The sequence below is a fragment of the Peromyscus maniculatus genome, chromosome 12 (genome assembly GCF_049852395.1).
Source record: "Peromyscus maniculatus bairdii isolate BWxNUB_F1_BW_parent chromosome 12, HU_Pman_BW_mat_3.1, whole genome shotgun sequence".
NCBI classification, from domain to species: Eukaryota; Metazoa; Chordata; class Mammalia; order Rodentia; family Cricetidae; genus Peromyscus; species Peromyscus maniculatus.
The window spans coordinates 54,572,984-54,593,425 of record NC_134863.1 but is presented as its reverse complement, the minus strand read 5'-3'; the positions used below and the strand labels follow the sequence as shown (position 1 = coordinate 54,593,425).

At 38.8% G+C, this 20,442-nt stretch overlaps 1 protein-coding gene across 2 annotated transcripts in view; it reads left to right on the top strand.

Moving 5' to 3' along the window:
• Positions 1-20,442, top strand: part of Znf654 (zinc finger protein 654) — a 51,710-nt gene that overhangs the window by 17,208 nt on the left and 14,060 nt on the right. For both annotated transcript variants that reach the window (XM_006981620.4, XM_076549091.1), the window contains exons 2-3: positions 4,465-4,610; positions 11,528-11,609. In XM_006981620.4, coding sequence (XP_006981682.3) covers positions 4,465-4,610; positions 11,528-11,609 — 228 coding nt within the window. The remainder of the gene's footprint in view (positions 1-4,464; positions 4,611-11,527; positions 11,610-20,442) is intronic.

The window sequence follows — 20,442 nt, the reverse complement described above, 5'->3', positions numbered from 1 at the left end:
TCCTGGTACTTTTTGCTAGAGTAGGTGTGGCATGTGCGTGGAGCACAGCACGTACTGTCTGAAGAACCCCAGGTGCAGCTCTTGTCCTCCAGTCGCCCAGTGTCCGGTCTCGTGTCTCTTTTCAGCCTGGTGCTAAGACACTTTTAGCACTTGGTTACCTGGGTTGTCGCTGCATCCTGACATTTTTAAACTTACTAAGCTAAATCATGAAAGCAGTCTTCTGCTCCATGTTCACATCACTTACATAATAACCAAAACATGAAGTTCTTTTAGATGTTTTTGAAATATTTTTTTTAATCCAATGAAGGAGTGCCTCTTTTTTAAGAACCCCCGCCCCCATTGTTTTATTTCTAATTGTGTTTCAGTTTGTGGATATGTGCGTGTGAGTGCAAGTGCCCACAGAAGTCAGAGGAGGCTGTAGGATCTTCTGGAGCTGGAGCTATAGGTTGTGAGCTACCCAATGTGGGTTCTGGGAACTGAACTTGGGTTCTTGCAAGAACAGTATACTGACCTTGTCTATTCTATATATTCCTTTCAATCTTTTGTCTACTTTTCTTTTAATTGTTCTAAGTCCTACATAATTTAACTTTATTGGCAGGATAAACATCCCCTTTGTTACATTTCTGTGAATGGTAGTAGGTATAGGATGCTTCACTTCAATAAACGTCACTGAGTTTTGTTTTTACTTTTTAGACTGCTTGTGAATTGGCCAGCCTCCCTGCCTCCCTGCCTGCCTGCCTGCCTCCCTGCCTGCCTCCCTCCCTCCCTGCCTGCCTTCCTCCCTCCCTGCCTCCCTGCTTGCCTGCCTGCCTGCCTCCCTGCCTGCCTCCCTGCCTGCCTCCCTTCTTCCTTTTCCTTTCTCTTTGCATTTTACTCCTCCCACTGTCTCATACATCTACGATGCCAAGAGACTAAAATGTCAAGGAGTTTGAATCAAGACATCTTCAGTATCAAACAAAATTGACTCACTCTTATCTTCTTCAATTATGAAAATCTTATTGGCTAAAGCAGATCTCCTACTTTCTCTTCATTGTTGCTTTTCTTCTCCCTAGGCCTTTCCTTTGTGACACTATGCTGATTATATAATTGCCATTGGTATTAATTATTAACTCAAAATGTGCTTGAAATGCTTCAGGTGATTTAATAGAATTTCTCTTTTTTGCTACCTGTCAGAGCTGTACAAGTTTTATGTTACTTTTATAGATTTCTCAGTGTTCAAGGTGAGGTTTTCTATATTCTTTTATTATCAGTTTTCTATCAGTTTTTAAAAGACTACTTTATCATAATTGGATTTCCACTCTGACTCAGTTTTGAGATTTCTGTCCTATAATTAGCTTTGGAACATTTGTCTTAATGATGCAGAGATGTGTTGCATTCTTTTATATTGCATTTGTTTAACTCTGTGAAGCTGTGTTACTTTGCCTGTCTAACACCTATGAGAATTCTGAGTCTAAACACCTGATGGTCTAATAAAGAGTTGAAAGGTCAATAGTGAGGCAGGAGAAAGGATAGGTGGGGCTGGCAGACAGAGATGATAAATAGAAGGAGAAATTTGGGAGAAGAGAAAGAGCAAGAAAACACAAGAGAGGAGGACATCAGGGACCAGCCACCCAGCCATCTGTGGAGTTAGAGTGAAAGTAAGATATACAGAAGTAAGAAAAGGGAAAAGCCCAGACACAAAAGGTAGACGAGATAATTTAAGATAAGAAAACCTGGCAAGAAACAAGCCAAGAAAAGGCTTGGGCATTCATAATTAAGAATAAGGCTTTGTGTGTGATTTATTTGGGAGCTGGGTGGCAGGCCCCCCTCAAAAGAACAAAAACACCCAACAACCGCCTATAGCTGGTAGGATCTCACTAATCATTGCAGACATCACCCCGTGGACTAAGTGACTTTTTTGGGAGGAGTTGGAATTTGTCTTCACTATGGTATATTTTGAGAAGGACTAAGTTCATATTTTATAGACAAGAATGTAGTGAAAAAGAGTCATACTATCCAGAGTTTGGAAATACTACAAAAGTAGAGTATGAGAATTCTGAGTGCTGTTTTGGTGTTTACCCTTCTCTTTTTCATTAGCTTTCTAGTATGTAGCTTTCAGTATAGGCTTTGTAGCTCTTTCCTGAGTACATAGAAAGTGTTGGCTACAGAAGCGAAAAAGAAGAAAGTTGGTTCTTACTTTATACAAAGTATAGATAAAAAACAAAAATATTTTTTCTATTGTGGGAATGTAAGAAAAAATTGATTGCATCTGGATAAAGTTACCTTTTAAAAATAAAAAAGCGCCGGGCGGTGGTGGCGCATGCCTTTAATCCCAGCACTCGGGAGGCAGAGGCAGGCGGATCTTTGTGAGTTCGAGGCCAGCCTGGGCTACCAAGTGAGTTACAGGAAAGGCGCAAAGCTACACAGAGAAACCGTGTCTCAAAAAACCAAAAAAAAAAAAATAAAATAAAATAAAATAAAAAAGCTAGAGCTAACGAGACGGCTCAGCGGTTAAGAGCACCGGCTGTTCTTGCAGAGGACCCGGGTTCAAGTCCCAGCACCACACTGTGGCTCACAACCCTCCGTAACTCCAGTTCCAAGGGGTCCAGTGCCTCTGGCCTCTGTGGACAGACATACATACTGGCAAAATACCCATAAAATAAAAATAAAGATTAAAAAAAAATAAAAAATAAAATAATAAAAAAGCTAACTGGAAACTGCCGCATATTATTTGTGTAAACTAGCAGAATGAAGTTTAACAGAATATTTAAAATATGCAATCAAAGCTAATTTTAAATGTTGCAAATATCTTAGTTCAAAGAGTTATTTACCGTGTTTTAATGGCAGTTACCTCAAACCAAGGTTGCTTGTTAGTGTGGAGATAATGTGGTGTAGTCTTTTTGTTTTCTTTCCTTTCCTTCTTCCTTTTTTTTTTTTTTTTGAGACAGTTTCTCTGACTGTACTGGAACTCACTCTGTAGACCAGGCTGGCTTTGAACTCATAGAGATCTGCCTGCTTCTGCCTCCCAGGTGCTGGGATTAAAGGTATATACCATCACCACATAACTTTGTCTTTACTTTTTCAAAAATTTTTTTTTTGTTTTGTTTTTTGAGTTCATATATTTATATAATGTGATTATAACACATCCACTACTCTCCATTTATAACTCCCTCAAGTGCATACGACCTAGTCTCCCTCTCACTTTTATGTCATCCTTTAAAAAGTATTATTAATAACTCTCTGAGTCCAATTAGTGTTACCTCTATGCATGATGTAGGACTATAACTGGGGCATGGGCAACCTCCCAGTAGCCAAGTACTCAAAGGAGGGCGACTCTCCATCCCTCAGCAGCCATCAGCTGCCGACAAGTCTTCACTAGGGACTTTGGGAGCCCCTCTCCTACCCATGCTGGCTCATGGATAGGTCTTGTGTAGGCAACCATAGCTGCTGTGTGTAACATCCATGTCATCTCCAGACGGCATCGTTTCTGCTCTCCTTCTCATCCATTGGCTCTCACATCTTTCTTCCCCCTCTGCTTCCACCATCCTGCACTGTGGACTGGGGAGCCTGATACAATTCAACTACTTTTGTGCTTCTGTTTTGTGGGTATACACACAAGTATTTAGAAACCGGCTCCCCCCCACGCCCCCCCAAAAAAAGCAGTAGGTTTCCCCCCCTAAGGCCTATGTTCTTCCCAGTCATGGGCTTTTGACCAGGTTTACTGTACCAGGTATAAAGCCCCTCCTGTGAAACAGGCCTAATATCTAATCAATATTTTAATATTTCATTATTTACCAAACTCCTTTTATTTCATATATTAGATTTTAGTTGAATATTTTCATGTGAAAATTGTTTTTTAGGTTGAAATGCTTTAAGAAGTATATTTGATAATGGTAGTGCTAAATCTGGAGTTTGTTTCAAACTTTTATGTGTAGCTATTTGATTTCTGTTAGAAACTAGTTTTTTTGTTTGTTTGTTTGTTTTTTTGTTTTTTGTTTTGTTTTTTCGAGACAGAGTTTCTCTGTGTAGCTTTGCGCCTTTCCTGGAGCTCACTTGGTAGCCCAGGCTGGCCTCGAACTCACAGAGATCCGCCTGGTTCTGCCTCCCGAGTGCTGGGATTAAAGGCGTGTGCCACCACGCCTGGCTAGAAACTAGTTTTGATGTCTTTTCTTTCCTTTTGAGTAGAATACATTCTTATAATATGATTTTACTTAATTTCCTTCTTTCTTATGCAAATTTATTATCGTATGTTAAGTCGATGAATATATTCATTTAATGCATTTCTCTTCCACTGTCAAAGACAGTTGATTTTATTTTCAGATATATACCATGAGCTAAACTGTATAGGATGCTTTTCCTTCCTTCTCAGGCATGTGTGTTCACACAGAGCTAATGTTTCCTCATATCCTTTACGTTTAGTCTGCATTGGAAAACTTCAAGTTGGCACCATTCTCCATAGTAATGTGCTTTTAAATTCTCTATAAGGTGGTTGAAGATTATGCTGGACGATGGCAGGTCCCTTTGCCACAGCTTCAGGTTCTTCAGACTGCACTTTGCTGTTTCACCTCAGCCAGCGCGTCCTTCCCAGATGAATGTGAGCACGTACAGTATGTTTTGAGCAGTCTTGCTGTGTAAGTACTCTTTACTGATTATCAACTCAGTTTTTTAAAAGCTTTGGTATATTGGCTTTTGGTGTTTTTTCTGAGGAAGGAACCTTTCCTAATGTCTTACCTCAAAAAGAAATTACCATTTTTCACTTCAGTTATTTTGTTTTAATTTTCAACATTTAAGAATGATTTTACTTTTATTGGGGTGAAGTGAATTTGTGGTACACACATTCTTCTGGTCACTGCATTGGGTTTTAATTCTACAGGTGGCCTTGGAAAATTCTAACGGTAAGTCTCAGAGTATGGTAATTGAGGCCATGGTAGTAAGCAGAGAGGGACCTTAAAACCTTCCAAAAAGAGGTTAGGAAACTCCTGGTTTTAAAAAATGCTTGTAGGTAACATTGAGTTAAAATTATACCCTTGGCTTTATTCTAGGAATTAGCTGCTTTAGTAGAGTGGTAGTTGAACATTCTCCTTCAAGATCCATGATTTCACTTACCCTGAGTTGTTGGCTAGGTATTCATTACTAAGCATGATTTCCGTCTTGTTGAGTTGGTCATGAGGCCAATTAGAGAGCTATTAGTTACCACCAAGGTATGTGTGTTGCTGCTGCACCCTTAGGATTATTGTGCTGTGCTGGTTGTTGATGTGGTTCATAGGCATCAGAGTAGGGTTAGGACTGTTGGTTGATTTCCCTCCTTTGGAAGCTTACATGGCACCTTCTGTTACTATGAAAGCTGATCCTCAGGAAAGAAACACTCAAATCCTTTCAAGCTCAGGGAGCCTTTGGGCCATGTGTCTGAAGTGCATGGTGGTTTTCAGAAATAGAAACTTCTATTCTACTTCTGAGGTGACCAAGGACAATAGCAATAGTCTCTAATGTTTGGGGAGTGTCTTGGACAACCCTGACCAACAACTCATACCCATATATAGAAAAGGAGTCAGTCATCACTTTGAGCTTTCCTAACTAGAATAGTTTTGGATTCTCATTTCTTGGTATTGAGGTTTTTTATTAGGTGGTCTTGGGCTCTTGGAGGAAGCATTGTCAGCCCAGATGAGAAAATTTCATTTAAACTATGTACATTTATACACAGACTTAAAGTATATTATAGTTTTTCTTAGACAGATAGTTAATAGTATGATTTTTTAAGACATCCCTACTGTTATTATATCTTCCCTCCTGTATTTATTTCACTCCCTATTTAGTAAGAGCCCCCCTTTCCCATTATTTAAAATGTTATATAGTGATTTTTATTTTATTGTTTGATAGCATATTTACTGCTGCTCAGATAAAATACAATAGTTTAAGAATCAAATCTTAAACTATGTGCCCTGGGTGTGATTACACTCGTCTGCAATCCCAGCATGTATCTTGTAGAGGCAGGAGAATCAGAAGTTGATGGTCATCGCTGCCTATATAGGGAGTTTGAGGCCAGCATAGGTTACATAAAACCCTCTCTCAAAAAACAAGAATCAAATGTTATGTAAGATAGAGAATGCTGGGTGAAAGAATTAGTTATTTGAACTGCTTATTAAGTAGTGCTGTGTTTTAAAAGGAAAAGTTTATTATTGGAATTTACTGTAATAGAAAAGAGAGCTGTATTTTCCATACTAGAAGAAAAATAGAGAAGCAGCAAAACGATTGTTCCATTAAAATAGTAATAAGTTTGTGATGATGGTATTTTATTTTTCTAAAATAACCAGAAAAGTACAGAAGTCCATAACTATTCTTTATTTCCTGTAAAGCTCTGTGTTTTTTTCTTAGGCCAAAGTTGGAAACAAATAAGTCTTATTCTCAAAAATCTTGCAGAGAGTTTAGAGATACTAAATCACCAGTTATACTATTATGTAATTTTAATTTTGAGATTATTGCAGTGTATAATGAAGAGGCATAGCAAAAGTTTTACCTGGTCTTGGATGCTATGGGAAATCTTCTGGTTGAGTTAACACTTAGTGACTTCTGAAAGAACATGAGGAATAGCTAGATGGAGCAGCAGAAGAGGCTCCCATAGCCACATAGAGTACCCACCTATACAGGAAGCCAGAATATTCACAGAATTCATTATATTTAGTTTCTGTTTGAAGTCTTCTGTTTCATAGTTTATATCAGGTATGTGTAACTTTTATTCAGTGAAAAGACACACACATGTAATATATATATATATATATATATATATGCTATGTGTTTAAGATTCTGCTTTATATGCATGTAATTATATGCATATATATGCTATATATAAATATAAAAGCTACTGTAATTTATATATGCCCATCTTTACAAATTCTCTATTAACATGATTATGCCTATAGGAAGACAGGCCATCTCTAGGCTGGACAGTTGAATTATAGCCTTAAGGGGATCTTTGCAGAGAATGAAAATGAATTCTGTCTTTATTTACAGGAGTATTTTTCAAATGTTTTGGAAATGAAGAGTCATGTAGAAACTTACTTTAAATCAGCAGCTACAATATAGAAACTTACTTTAAATCAGCAGCTACAATATGTCTGGCTTTACTTCCTTTCTTTGTAAGCTGTATTTTATAAAGAAATGAAAGTTTTATATTATATATTAAATTAAAGTATACTGCAAAAATTCATTCTTGGTAGATAAAGAATCTGAGGATCAAGAAGTTTAGAGACAGCCGGGCGGTGGTGGCGCACGCCTTTAATCCCAGCACTCGGGAGGCAGAGCCAGGCGGATCTCTGTGAGTTCGAGGCCAGCCTGGGCTACCAAGTGAGCTCCAGGAAAGGCGCAAAGCTACACAGAGAAACCCTGTCTCGAAAAACCAAAAAAAAAAAAAAAAAAAAAAAAAAAGAAGTTTAGAGACTTGCAAATTTCAGGTAGCTAGTTATGACTATCTAGTCTTTCTCTTCTCTTGTAAATTGATTAAACAATTTCTTTCTTCCTTTCCCTTCTCCCTCCCTCCCTCTTATTGAAAATAGATTCTTCTCTCATATAGTACATCCTCCTTTCCCTTCTCCCTCCCTCCCTCTTATTGAAAATAGATTCTTCTCTCATATAGTACATCCCAACCACAGTTTCCCCTCCCTCCACTCCTCCTAGTCCCTCTCCACTTCCCCTCTACCTTAGATCCATTCCCCCTCCATTTCCCTTCAGAAAAGAGCAGGCCTCTTAGCCACAATGGCCAAACAGGACAAAACAATATACAGTAAGATAAGGTGAAAGCCCTCATATTGAGACTGGTCAAGGCAACCCAATAGGAGGAAAAGAGTCTCAAGAGCAGGCAAGGAAGTCAGAGATCTACCTGCTCACTGTTAGGAGTCCTACAGAAACACCAAGCCAACACCCATAACATATATGCAGAGGACTTGATGCAGACCCCTGAAGGCCCTGTGCTTGCTGCTTCAGTCTCTGGGAGCCATGTTCTCCTGGTGCCATCTATCCCCTCTGACTCTTATAGTCTCTACTCCCCCTCTTCTATGTGACTCCCTAGTCTCCGAGGGGAGGGACCTATGGAGACCTCCACTTTAGACTCTCTCTGCATAATATGTGGCTCTGGATCTCTGCACCCATTCCCATCTGCTCTTGCAGGAAGCCTCTTTGATGACTGGACAAGGCACTGATCTATGAGTATAGCTGTAATTTCTAACTTTCATAGATAAAACACATTGGCATATGAAACTGAGAACAGATAGCTACCACTTTTATATAAAATTCAGATATTAATGTTGCTTTCCCAGCATTTTTTTTTTTTCACCAAGGAAAGAATGTTCATGGATTTTTAGCATACCAGACTGAGATGAGCAAATAGGACGTTAAGTATTTGCCTGATAGCCATCAGGTCCACAGATATTACCAGAGGAGTGGAGTGGTTAAACTAGTAGCATTAATATGTACAGTGGCAAAAAAAAAAAAAGCATATACCCATGTATATCTTAGTATTTCAAGTTGCAGTATGTATGATTAGTTTCATTTTCAGAACAATTAGACATTTTGGGGCTTTACCACATGTGTAATGGTAGATCACCAATCCTTTTTGATTATCTTACTTTATTGCACTATATTTCAACCTTGATTTTCTATTGTATTGCAACCAAGTTTTATTTGATTCACTTATACTATAAAGTAGATACAAGTATCAATCAATTTGTAAATCAAAGGAAGAAAGAATATTTGTAAATCAAAGGAAGAAAGAATAATTATGATGGTACATTTGTCTTCTTTTTAAATTACAGTGTGTGTGTGTGTGTATAACTTGTGTGGAGGTCAGAGGACACCTGAGGTAGTGTGTTCTCTCCTATGGTGTGGGTCCTGGGGATTGAACTCAGGTCATCAGGCTTGATGGTAAGTCCTTTATGCACTGAGCCATCTTGCAGGCCCCATGAAAGAAGAGGGAAAGGTTCTAATCTGAACCCCTTTTCTACAACAATAGCACACTTAACTGTGTCTTAACTTTTAATTATATTGATCAACTCTTATTTAGTACTGTTTACAATTTTGCATGTATTCTGTTCCATAATTATATTTTAGAGAGAACTATACATCGTGTAGATTTCTACTTTCCTATTTCTTCTCCCCCTGAAGACAAAGAAATGTTTGTTGGTTTTGGAAATTTGCTTTCATCTTTAGTAAGTGGTAAAATTAAATGTATAATGAAGAATTATTTACAGTAAATTTTTTCTGATTATTATCAATAAGTGATTTGTATACCTCTACACGCAGGATCATGTAAACATTTTTTGAGTGAAAAGGAACAACTGTAGTGGTATTTGCTCTTCTCATGACCTTGGGGTATGGGGTGGTGCAAAGGAGGTGGTGCTTCCTGCCGTGTGCTTCTGGCAGTGCATACAAGAACCAATGCCGTGTGAGTCACCTGACCCTTCTCCAACTCCTTACAAGAGGTCTCGTACAACATACAACGGCAGGAAGCACCACCTCCTTTGGGCCTTATAGCCCACAGTCATGGGTGGAGCAAATACCACTACAAACAACAAGGAAAAAAGTTCAAAGAAGCCCAACTGTGAGGTTCAAACGGCTAAAGAAGTTTGTACCAAGCCAAGCTGACTCTTACTAATGACTAATGTGGCTGGTGACTCTGTGTTGAAGCTTGTCTATCATTTCTGAAAAATCTAGGGTCTTTAAGGATTCTACCAAATATCTACCAAGCTCTACTAGTAGAACAATGCCTGAATGATGGCACGTCTGTTTGGTGACAGCGTGGTTTGATGAATATTTTAGTCCAGTTTGGAGACCTACTGCTTAATGAGAAAGATTCCTTTCCAAGCATACTATTTGCAGTCAATGGACCTGTTTGCTCAGATGAAGGTTTACAATGAGATTAATGTTATTTTAATGCTTATATATCTATTTTTTTTTTTGGTTTTTCAAGACAGGGTTTCTCTTGTGTAGCTTTGCGCCTTTCCTGGAACTCACTTGGTAGCCCAGGCTGGCCTCGAACTCACAGAGATACGCCTGCCTCTGCCTCCCGAGTGCTGGGATTAAAAGCGTGTGCCACCACCGCCCAGCTATATATCTATTTTTTAATGAGCAGTAACTTCAACTTTCATGTCTTATTATTCGAGAATTTTATTTTGTAAGGTGATACTTGTCTTAGGTAGTGATCCCCTGATGGATCTGAGCAAATTATATTTTAAACCTTCTGGAAATGGTTCATCATTCTAGGTTGCAATGAAATAAACACTTGTAGTTCATAGGAGGGAGGGAGGGAGGGAGGGAGGGAGAGAGAGAGAGAGAGAGAGAGAGAGAGAGAGAGAGAGAGAGAGAGAGAGAGAGAGGGAGAGAGAGAGAGAGAGAGAGAGAGAATGAATATGTATGGGAAAGTTGATTCTAACCTTGATGGATAACTTTTGAAAGGTTCAAGACTCCAGTAGAAGAATTAGCTGCAGATGTAGTAGAAAAATCAAATTAGAATTACACATGAAACCTGGAGATATGAATTGCTATAATCAATTTTAAAATAGGAAGTGTTACTTCTTATGAATAAGTATAGTGCTTTTAGATGGCCCTATCAGAGCTATTTGATAAGTTGACATGGGTAGGTTTCTTGAATCCAGAAGTTTGAGGTTAACCTTTGGGCACAGGGAGACTGAGTCTCTAGTGCAAAAAGAAAAATGGTTTTTGAGATAGAATTTACTCTTGGTGAAGAGTAGATTAAATATTGCTAAAAGGTCAAGAAAAGACTAATATACTACCAAACTCAGTTTATAAAGAGGTTTGAAAGTTTCATTCCAATTTTTACTAAGATCACAGATTTTCTCCTCCCTGGTGCTAGGGATTGAACCTAGGGTATTGCTCATGATAGGCAAGGACTCTACCACTGAGCTACATTCTTAGCTCATTCCAATTTTGTGAAGTTCTACTTCATGTTGTAGCGTGGTGATGCTATCTGAATTACATTCCAAAGAAGTCTTTGTGAAAAGGAGAACCAACTGATGTGGCAACTTCATAATTTTTTTCTCTTTTTTTCATTATTAGAGTATATTCATTGTACAAAATAATGGGTTTTATTATAAGATTTTTTTTTTTTACACAGATATAATAAACTTTGCCTGTATCCATCCCATCAGTACACTCCCTTGTTCACCCGCTCCCACTGGGTGTATTTTGGTTGGGGATGGGTGGGTGGGTGGGTGGGAGGAGGGCAGTGTTTCATGTATTCAGGCTGGCTTCAAATTTATGTGACTGAGGATGACCGTCAACTTCTGATCTTGGTTTCGCTTGCCAAGTGCTGGGATTAGAAACACGTACCAATACACCTCTTCTGTGTTGTCCTAGGGACTGAAGTAGGAGGGGCTTTATGTATGCTAACAAAGTACTTTGACAATTGAGCTAAATTCCTAGTCCTTTAATGAGTTTTTTAAAACCAAGTATTTATAAGTAAAATACTTGGTACTAGATAGATGTTATAACTTGGTAGAACAAAACCACAAAGCAATGAAAATGGCATTTTCTTTTTCAGGAGTTTCTTTGAGTTGCTCCTGTTCTTTGGAAGAGATGAGTTTTATGAAGAACCCTTAAAGGATATTCTTGGCTCATTCCAGGTAAAACAATTCACTATTTTACATTTTTACACACACATACATCAGTTTGATTCTCTAAAAATACTTTGCCATATTAAATTTTTGCTTAAAAGTTGTTATGGTCACTACAGTGACAGTTTTAAAGATTTCCCTATACTGGCAGATGAAGAAAGATCATAAAACAATTTTAACTGTATTCCTAAGCAGCTTATATCCAGGACACTAATTCTACATTAGGTAGGCCAGCGTGGCTACCATGCTTAAAGAACCTAAGCACATGTGGGAATAGAGTGACTTGCCCACCGGTCTAGAACTTTCCCCTGGGGAAGAAGCAGTCTTGATGATTACAGAAGCAAACTGCTTGCCCTAGCTTGCTTTTTTTCTTTGCCTAGCTGATTTTCCCATCTCATTGTAACCTTTGTGGGTTGTTTTGGCCTCTAATGTAGGGGAAGAAAAGAAACAAATCTAGACAAGAATGACCAGTGAAGTGAAATGGCTCAGTTGGTAAAATACCTGCCCTCAAAAACATCAGGATCTGAGTTTGGCTTCCAACATCCAAGAAAAATAGTTAGTGTAGGGGCTGGATAGATGACTTAGGGCTAAAGGTGATTGTGGCCAAACTGAATGACTTGAGTTCAATTCCTGGATCCTCCATGGAGGAAGGAGAAAACAGACTCCCAAGGGGTTGTTGTCTAAATGTCACATTGTAGCTAGAGTTTTCCTGCCTTGCCCACAGTCAGGACAAATCTTTGTCACCCGCCAGTCCCACAGCCGCTCAGACCCAACCAAGTAAACACAGAGACTTATATTGCTTACAAACTGTATGGCCGTGGCAGGCTTCTTGCTAACTCTTCTTATAGCTTAAATTAATCCATTTCCATAAGTCTATACCTTGCCACGTGGCTGGTGGCTTACCGGCATCTTCACATGCTGCTGGTCATGGCTGCGGCTGGCAGTGTCTCTCCGCCTCAGCCTTCCGCTTCCCAGAATTCTCCTCTCTCCTTGTCCCACCTACTTCCTGCCTGGCCACTGGCCAATCAGTGTTTTATTTATTGACCAATCAGAGCAATTTGACATACAGACCGTCCCACAGCACTGAATGACTTGAGTTCAATTCCTGGATCCTCCATGGAGGAAGGAGAAAACAGACTCCCAAGGGGTTGTTGTCTAAATGTCACATGTGTGGTTTGACATGCAGGTGTTCACACATGTACACAAATTCTTGTAGAAAAAGTGTTAGACATAGTTGTTATCCTTCCGTAATTGCAGTGCAGAGACTAGTAGCTCACTGGCTACCCAGTCTAGCTGAACTGAGAAGCTCCAGGTTCAGTTGAAAGACTCTCAAAAATAAGGTGGAGAACAATTGAGGAAGACATCCACCATCAATCTCTTGCCTCCACACTCATGAACACACTTCCATGTGCACATGTATGAACTCACACACATGAATATATACATCCAGTGCACAAACATAGGCTGCTAAAAGATTTCAAGACCTTCTATACATCTAAAATATTTTGGTTCTTTTAGCCATATATTTAGGAAACAATAGTCTTAGTTAGGGTTGCTGTGAAGAGACCCCATGACCATGGTAACTCTTTTTTTTTTTTTTTTTTGTTTTTCGAGACAGGGTTTCTCTGCGTAGCTTTGCGCCTTTCCTGGAGCTCACTTGGTAGCCCAGGCTGGCCTCGAACTCACAGAGATCCGCCTGGCTCTGCCTCCCAAGTGCTGGGATTAAAGGCGTGCGCCACCAACGCCCGGCCCATGGTAACTCTTATAAAGAAAATGTTTAATTGAGGTGGGGGCTAACAGTTTCAGGGGTTTAGTCCATTATCATCTTGGTGGGAAGCATGGTGGCATGTAGGCAGACATGGTGCTGGAGGAGCTGCTACATGTTGATATGCAGGCAACAGGAAATAGACTGAGACAATGAGTAGTATCTTGAGCATATAGGAGACCCCCAAGCTGCCTCCATAGTGACACACTTCCTCCAATAAGGCCACACCTCCTAATAGTGCCACTCTATTTGGGGACCATTTTGTTTCAAATTGCCACATTCCACTCCCTGGCCCCCAAAGGCTTTTAGCCATATCATAATGTAAAAATGTGTTCAGTCCAACTTCAAAAGTCCTCATATTCTATAATAATCCCAAACTTATTTAAAAATCCAAAGTTCAAAGTTTCTTCTGAGATTCATGCAATCTTTTAATTGTAATTACCTATAAAATCAAAATCAAAAAGCAGATCACATATTTTCAACATATGATGGCACAGGATATACATTACCCTTCTAAAACATAGGGAAGGAAACATATTGAGGAAATACCGGACAAGCAAGACAGAAAACCAGCTGGGTAAACTTCAAACTCTGCATGTCCATGTCTGATGTCAAAAGGCTTTTCAGATCTCCAACTCCTTTCAGTGTTGTTGACTGCAACATACTTCTTTCTCTTGGGCTGGTTTCACTCCCTGTGAGCAGCTTTCCTGGACAGGTATTCCATGGCTCTGGCATCTCTTAACATCTTGGGGTCTCCCAGGCAATCCAGGCTTCACCTTCACAGCTTGACGAAATGGCCTCTCTAAGCTTCCTGACACATGCCTGGACTCAGCAGCTTTCCTTAACCACTGAGGAAGGTTCCACAACACCTTTCTTTTATCCTTGAAACCAGTACCATGTGGCCGAAGCTGCCAAATTCTGCTGCTTCCTGGGGCTGGAAAATGGCCCCTTTGTTCAATTAGTTCTTCACCACCTTTCTGTTTTCGATAGTTCCTTTCACTGCTTAAACTTGGCTGTCCTAAAACTTGCTCTGTAGACCAGGCTGGCTCAGAGATTTACCAGCCTCTGTATTCCAAGTGCTGGGATTAAAGATGTTCACCACCACACCCGGCTCTAAGCTTTTCTTTAATTCCTTTTCACAAGTTGGAAACCTAGCTGGGTGTGATCTTACTCTGAGGTCACCACTCCTTTTTCAAACCACACCACAAACACATCCATGTATTTTCACTATTCATCAGCACTTCTTTGGGGTTGGAATAAAACATGGCATACTTGAAGCACCTCCAGGGGCTGATCTGCAGCCTGTCATATATAATATTACCATAGTATTGAAGGCTTACGACCACTAAGGAGTTTAGCTGTATTATGAAAATTATATTCAGCATTCTACTGTGCCTATTCTTAATTCAACAAAATAGATCAAAATACCTGTTTTCCTAATATCAGCACTTGGTAGGCAGAAACAGGCAGCTGCTCTCTGAATTCAAGAGCAGTTTTGTCTTCATAGTGATTTCCAGATCAGCCAGAGGTACATAGTGAAATCCTGCCTCACAAATACACAAATAGGAAATAACAAAAATTGAAGCAAAAGTGTTTTCATGACATTCATAATCTATTCACATTGTATATTCAAGTTTTTAACACTTAGTACTTTTCCATTTCACTTTGTGTTTGACACCTGTTTTTGGTAATGTACTCTTGAACTTCTCTGCTTAGCGATGTTTATTGAGTCCACACACTGTGCTCAGCACTGAGCTCCATGAAAAACAGCAGTGAGCAGAATACTGAACTCTGTAGTCGTGGCAGAAAGATAATAAGTCAGAACTTTTAAAGTGAGTATTTTGGAAAGCAGCAGCTACACTAGAGTTAAACCAGATAGGAGCTGGAGAATGCAGGCACAGTGGTGCCGGAGGAAGGACAGGCAGTGTTAAATGATGGGCTCAGCGAGTATGGCTGTGCGCTGATCCTGGGAAACATCTTAGTGGCGGGAGACATTGAAAGTTTTTTTATTCCTTTTTTATATGCACATATATACATTTATATAAAGTTTTATTTTATGTATCTGGGTGTTTTTGTCTACATGCATTTTCCCAACTCCAACTAAGGTTGTTTTTTACTTAAAATGTATGTAAATATCTGTGAAGAAATATATCTTGTATTTTTTTCTCTTGTGAGCAGAATATAATCAGTTATTGAAAATCTGCCACAGTCAACCCCCATACCCCAAAACAACCCTTAAGGGAAAGTTAGGTGTGTGTGTGGTGTTACAGTCAAAAGGGGCTGGATCAATAAATAATCTGTGGGATGAAAACCTCAAATATTTACTGAAGAAGCCTACTTTTGACAGTGTATATAAAAATGGAAAGTAAAATTGGCGACTAGAGAGATGGCTCAGTGGTTAAAAGCACTGCCTGCTCTCCCAGAGGACCTGGATTCAATTTCTAGCACCTACATGGAGATTCACAACTGTCTATAACTCCAGTTCCAGGGGATCTAAAACCCTCACACAGACATACATGCACACAAAACACCAATGCCATAAAATAAAAATAAATAAAAATTTAAAAAATGTTTAATTGTGAGAAACAGAGGAAAAGATAGTATCATCTATGAAATACCATACATGTATCATTGAAAATGAAAATAATTGATGTTAGAATTAAGTTTAGATTCTTAAACTATTTTCTGAAGACTATGTTCTTAGTTTTATTGGATGAGATAAAGCTTTAGTAACTTTTCATTGGCATTTATCTACTTCAAGTAGCTAACTACTTCATAATTCTTATATATCGTTCTCTGAGAAATGCTTGCTTTTGGTGTTTAAAAATAATCTTATGTTTGAAAAATATATCTGTTGAATTTACATAACTTAGGGAGGTATAAAAGGCAGAGTTATTTTTAAGCTGTTTTTCCTCCCAGATAAGGTCTGTCCAGGAAGTCACTATGCCTAGACTGGCCTCGAACTCACAGAGATCTATCTGTCTCTGCCTCCTGAGTGCTGGGACAAAAGGTGTGTGCCACTACCCCTGGCTGAAGCATAATTTTAAGTAAGAGACTGTTAGCCCAAGAAGCTAGCTAGATTCAAGTGTTTAAAAGATTGAACTGTCGGGCTGGAGAGATGGCTCAGAGGTTAAGAGCACTGACTGCTTCTCCAGAGGTCCTGAGTTCGGTTCCCAGCAACCACATGGTGGCTCACAACCATCTGGTGCCCTCTTCTGGCCTACAGTCATGCATGCTGTATACATAATAAATAAACAGATCTTTAAAAAAAAAAAAAAAAAAGATTGAACTGTCACCACCAATGTATTATATGTCTTCTGAAAGAGCAGAATCCTGGCCATGGAATAGCAGTTATATCGAGAGGATATTAATATTGTGCAGTAATACTTTTTCCATACAGTATCCAATTTGTTAATAAACAAAGATATTATATTCTGATCACCTTGATGTCTGCTGTTGTCAAGAGCAGGCATGTAAATGACCAAAAAAATGATAAGATTAGCATTTTGTAAGTAGTTCTAAGAACGTATTAGAGTTGATATTCATTGTTCACTGAAAGCAGACTGTAATACAGAATTAAAATTCTCAATGTATTAATGCTTGAGGCAGTCCATATTTTCTCAGATAACATATATCACAGAAAATTAGGCATGCAGAATAGTAGAGAATATTAAGGCCAGTCCTATTTTAACATAGTGAAGCAAAGAGAGTCTTTCATTCATCCATTCAGACAAAATCTAAGATTTAGTAAGTTGCCCTGCTGGTGGCAGGCAGCATAGAGAGCAATAGGACCTCTTTCTTCTCCAGACTGCAAGTGCTTGTTCTACTAAACTGGATTTTGCATGTATTTCTTTGGGTGGGCTCCTGTGTTCAAGTAAGTCTTACATACATATCTTAAATCTTCAGGTCTTGTGTTATGGGTTAGAACAATAAGATTAGCACATTGTCTGCTAGTTATGTTAATTCATTATTTATTTACAATATGTTGTGTAATAATGATGCCCAGTTTAAAATTCCTTATACCAATTATTATAGAAAGGTTTTGTTGAAATCTGTTGACCTCTAAGTTTCTATTATGCCCACCCCCCCCCCCGTCCCCAGTCCTTTGTGTGCAGTGATGTGCTGTGTATGTCTGTAGTATGTTGTGTGTATGTTATGTGCTTGTTAGAGTGAGTGTGTGCATATGTGTGAAGGTGCACGTGGAGGCTCGAGGTCAACTTCTGGTGGTGTTGTATTCAGTCACTCTTAGTCCTTGAAGTAGTAGCTCTCACTGAGCCCTAAGCTCATTAATTTGACTAGGTTGGCTGCCTAATAAGCTTCAGGGATTCTCTTGTCTCATGATGATGGACTCCTCAGGCAGTCTCCCTATCTCTTTTGACTTCTTTGTCTTAGAGCAGGTCTGCCTCTGGGCCCTGACTCTGCTGTCCTTCCCAAGGGACTGTGTGTGATATGTAAGGGTGAAGAACAGGGTGTAGGTCAGGAAGTGCAGTCAAACATCTGACTTTTTCAGGGATCCAAACTCAGTTCCTCATGCATGGTAAGCACTCTCTCTAATGGATCAAGCCATTTTCCTGGCCCTAGTTTCTGTTATAGCCGAACCATTCCACTACCTTCCTTTTCTGTAGCTGATGCTCAGGGCCTGACAAATGGGTCAAAAACTCATTAAAAAACTTCAAGTGAAAGGCTTTTCAACAGCAAATTCTGCCTTAAAAATTTAAAGATAGCATGCCAATAATAATAACAACCATAGGATGAAAATATACATTCACTGAAAATTTTCTCCATTAAAAGTATTTTTTCTAAAACAGTAATGTTTTTATTATTATGAATGTTCCTTTATATTAGAAAACATAGAATATTTTAGTTACTTTCGAACTCATCATGGAAAAGAGAAACAAATTAATTTATTTTAAAAATATATAACAACCATTAATATTACATTTTTTGACATGTGATAGCAATGAAATTGTAATATAAAAATCAGTGATAGGTAAATGATCTTTAAAACCTTTTTTTCATTTCAAAGTACTGTAAAGATTTTTGTTTTTTTTTTTTTTTTTTTTTTTTTTGAAGACAGTTTTGTATGCTAGCCTAGCCTCCAGCTCTCTATGTAGCCTGAAATGACGTTGAGCTTCTGATCTTCCTGTTGCATTCCCAGTGCAGTGGTTTTATGTGATGCTAAGGATCAAACCCAATGCCTCGGGCATGCTGGGCCAACATACCCAATCTTGATTTTACTGATCTGTGTATTTTGTAAATAACCATACTGAAGACCATTTCCATTTTTGCTTCCATTTGATATGGTAACTTACTTACAGAGAATTTGATACATGATATTATAAGTAAGAAAAATGCCCATGATGCCTTCATCTACACAAATGCCTGTGAAATCTATTTTGATCAAAAAATTAACATTAAGAATATACCTCTGGGTCTGGAGAGATAGCTCAGCTGTTAAGAGAATATGTTGCTCTTCCAGAAGACCCAGGTTTGATTCCTAGTACCTACATGACAGCTCATAAACATCTGTAACTCCAGTGCCAGGGAATCTGCCATTACTGGCTTCCATGGGCACTGTACTGTACACACATGGTGTAGAAACATAAATGCAGGCAAAACATCTGAAATAAAAGAAAATTTTTAAAAGAAAAAAAAAAAGGATCTTCTTTGGCATACCTTTCCTGACTATTAAAAAAAAAAACTTTAACAACAACAACAACAAAAAAAAGCTTACGTGTGTTTGTGCAAGCATGTTGTATGGTATATGCACAAATGAGTGCATTGGTGCTTATACTCATGTGCTCACATGCACAGGACAGAGAGGATATTGGGTGTCCTTTATCACTCTCCGCCTGATCTTTTGAGACAGGGTCACTCTTTAAACCTGAAGTTGGATGCCTGGCCAGTGAGTTTCCTGAAGCTGTCTGCCTTTGCCCTCAACAATGTTGTCACAGGCATGTCTGATTTTTTTTTTTTTTTTTTTTAATGGCAGTGCTTGGGAATTAAACCCAGGTCCTCTTGTTTATACATAGCAAGTGCTGTGACCCCCTGAGTTATGGCTCCAGACCTGAATAAACTCCTAATTACCTAAGGAAAGTAAGGTACTAACACTCAAGACCTTCTTCTTAATATATAATTAAGAGTGGATTAGTATAGATTTACAGTAGTTACATCTTATTATGGATTGAAGTAGATAGCAAACACTTCTTAAGAAGTGGAAATATAGCCGGGCGGTGGTGGCCCACGCCTTTAATCCCAGCACTCGGGAGGCAGAGCCAGGCGGATCTCTGTGATTTCGAGGCCAACCTGGGCTACCAAGTGAGTCCCAGGAAAGGCGCAAAGCTACACAGAGAAACCCTGTCTCAAAAAAAAAAAAAAAAAAAGAAGAAGAAGTGGAAATATACACAGACAATACAATAGTCAATTATTTGACTTATTAGGATAATTTCAGATAGCCTTGTGGAATTTGGAGAAGAGTGACATGAGAAAAAGGCACAGGTAAAGTACAAGGTGAATTGGAATTTGTTGAAGATAAGGATGGAGAAAAGGATGCAGGTTCGGCCTTCAATTTCTAATTATGACAAGTTGATCAAGGGGTCAAACCAGTTTCTAAAAAGATCTAGACACTGAAAAACTGTTTTATGACACATGTAGAATTTAAAATGGCATCCACTGTAGTATGGAATAAAACCTTCCTTCAGAACATCAATCCCATTTTCCAATCGATTCTGAAAGAAAAGTGAGTACAGAGTTGTGTTTTCTTCATATCCCTGGCAAAGGCACCAGATTGACAGGAAATATCTGAAGGAATTGTGATCAGCCCACTGCACTAAGTACAACAGGAAATAGTTAAGGTAGAGGAGTGTGTTTGTGTACACCTATGTTTTGTTTCAGAAACATTCTAAACATATCCCCTGTGCTCTAGGAGAGAAAACAATTCTATGGTGCTGTATGTGCTTTCTTACTAACTTTGGAGGTGTTGGATTAATACCATGCAAAAGCCATTAGTACTAGTTAAAGAAGGGAACTACTTTCTTATTTATTTATTCTCTTTCACTATGTCTTTTAAAAAATAGA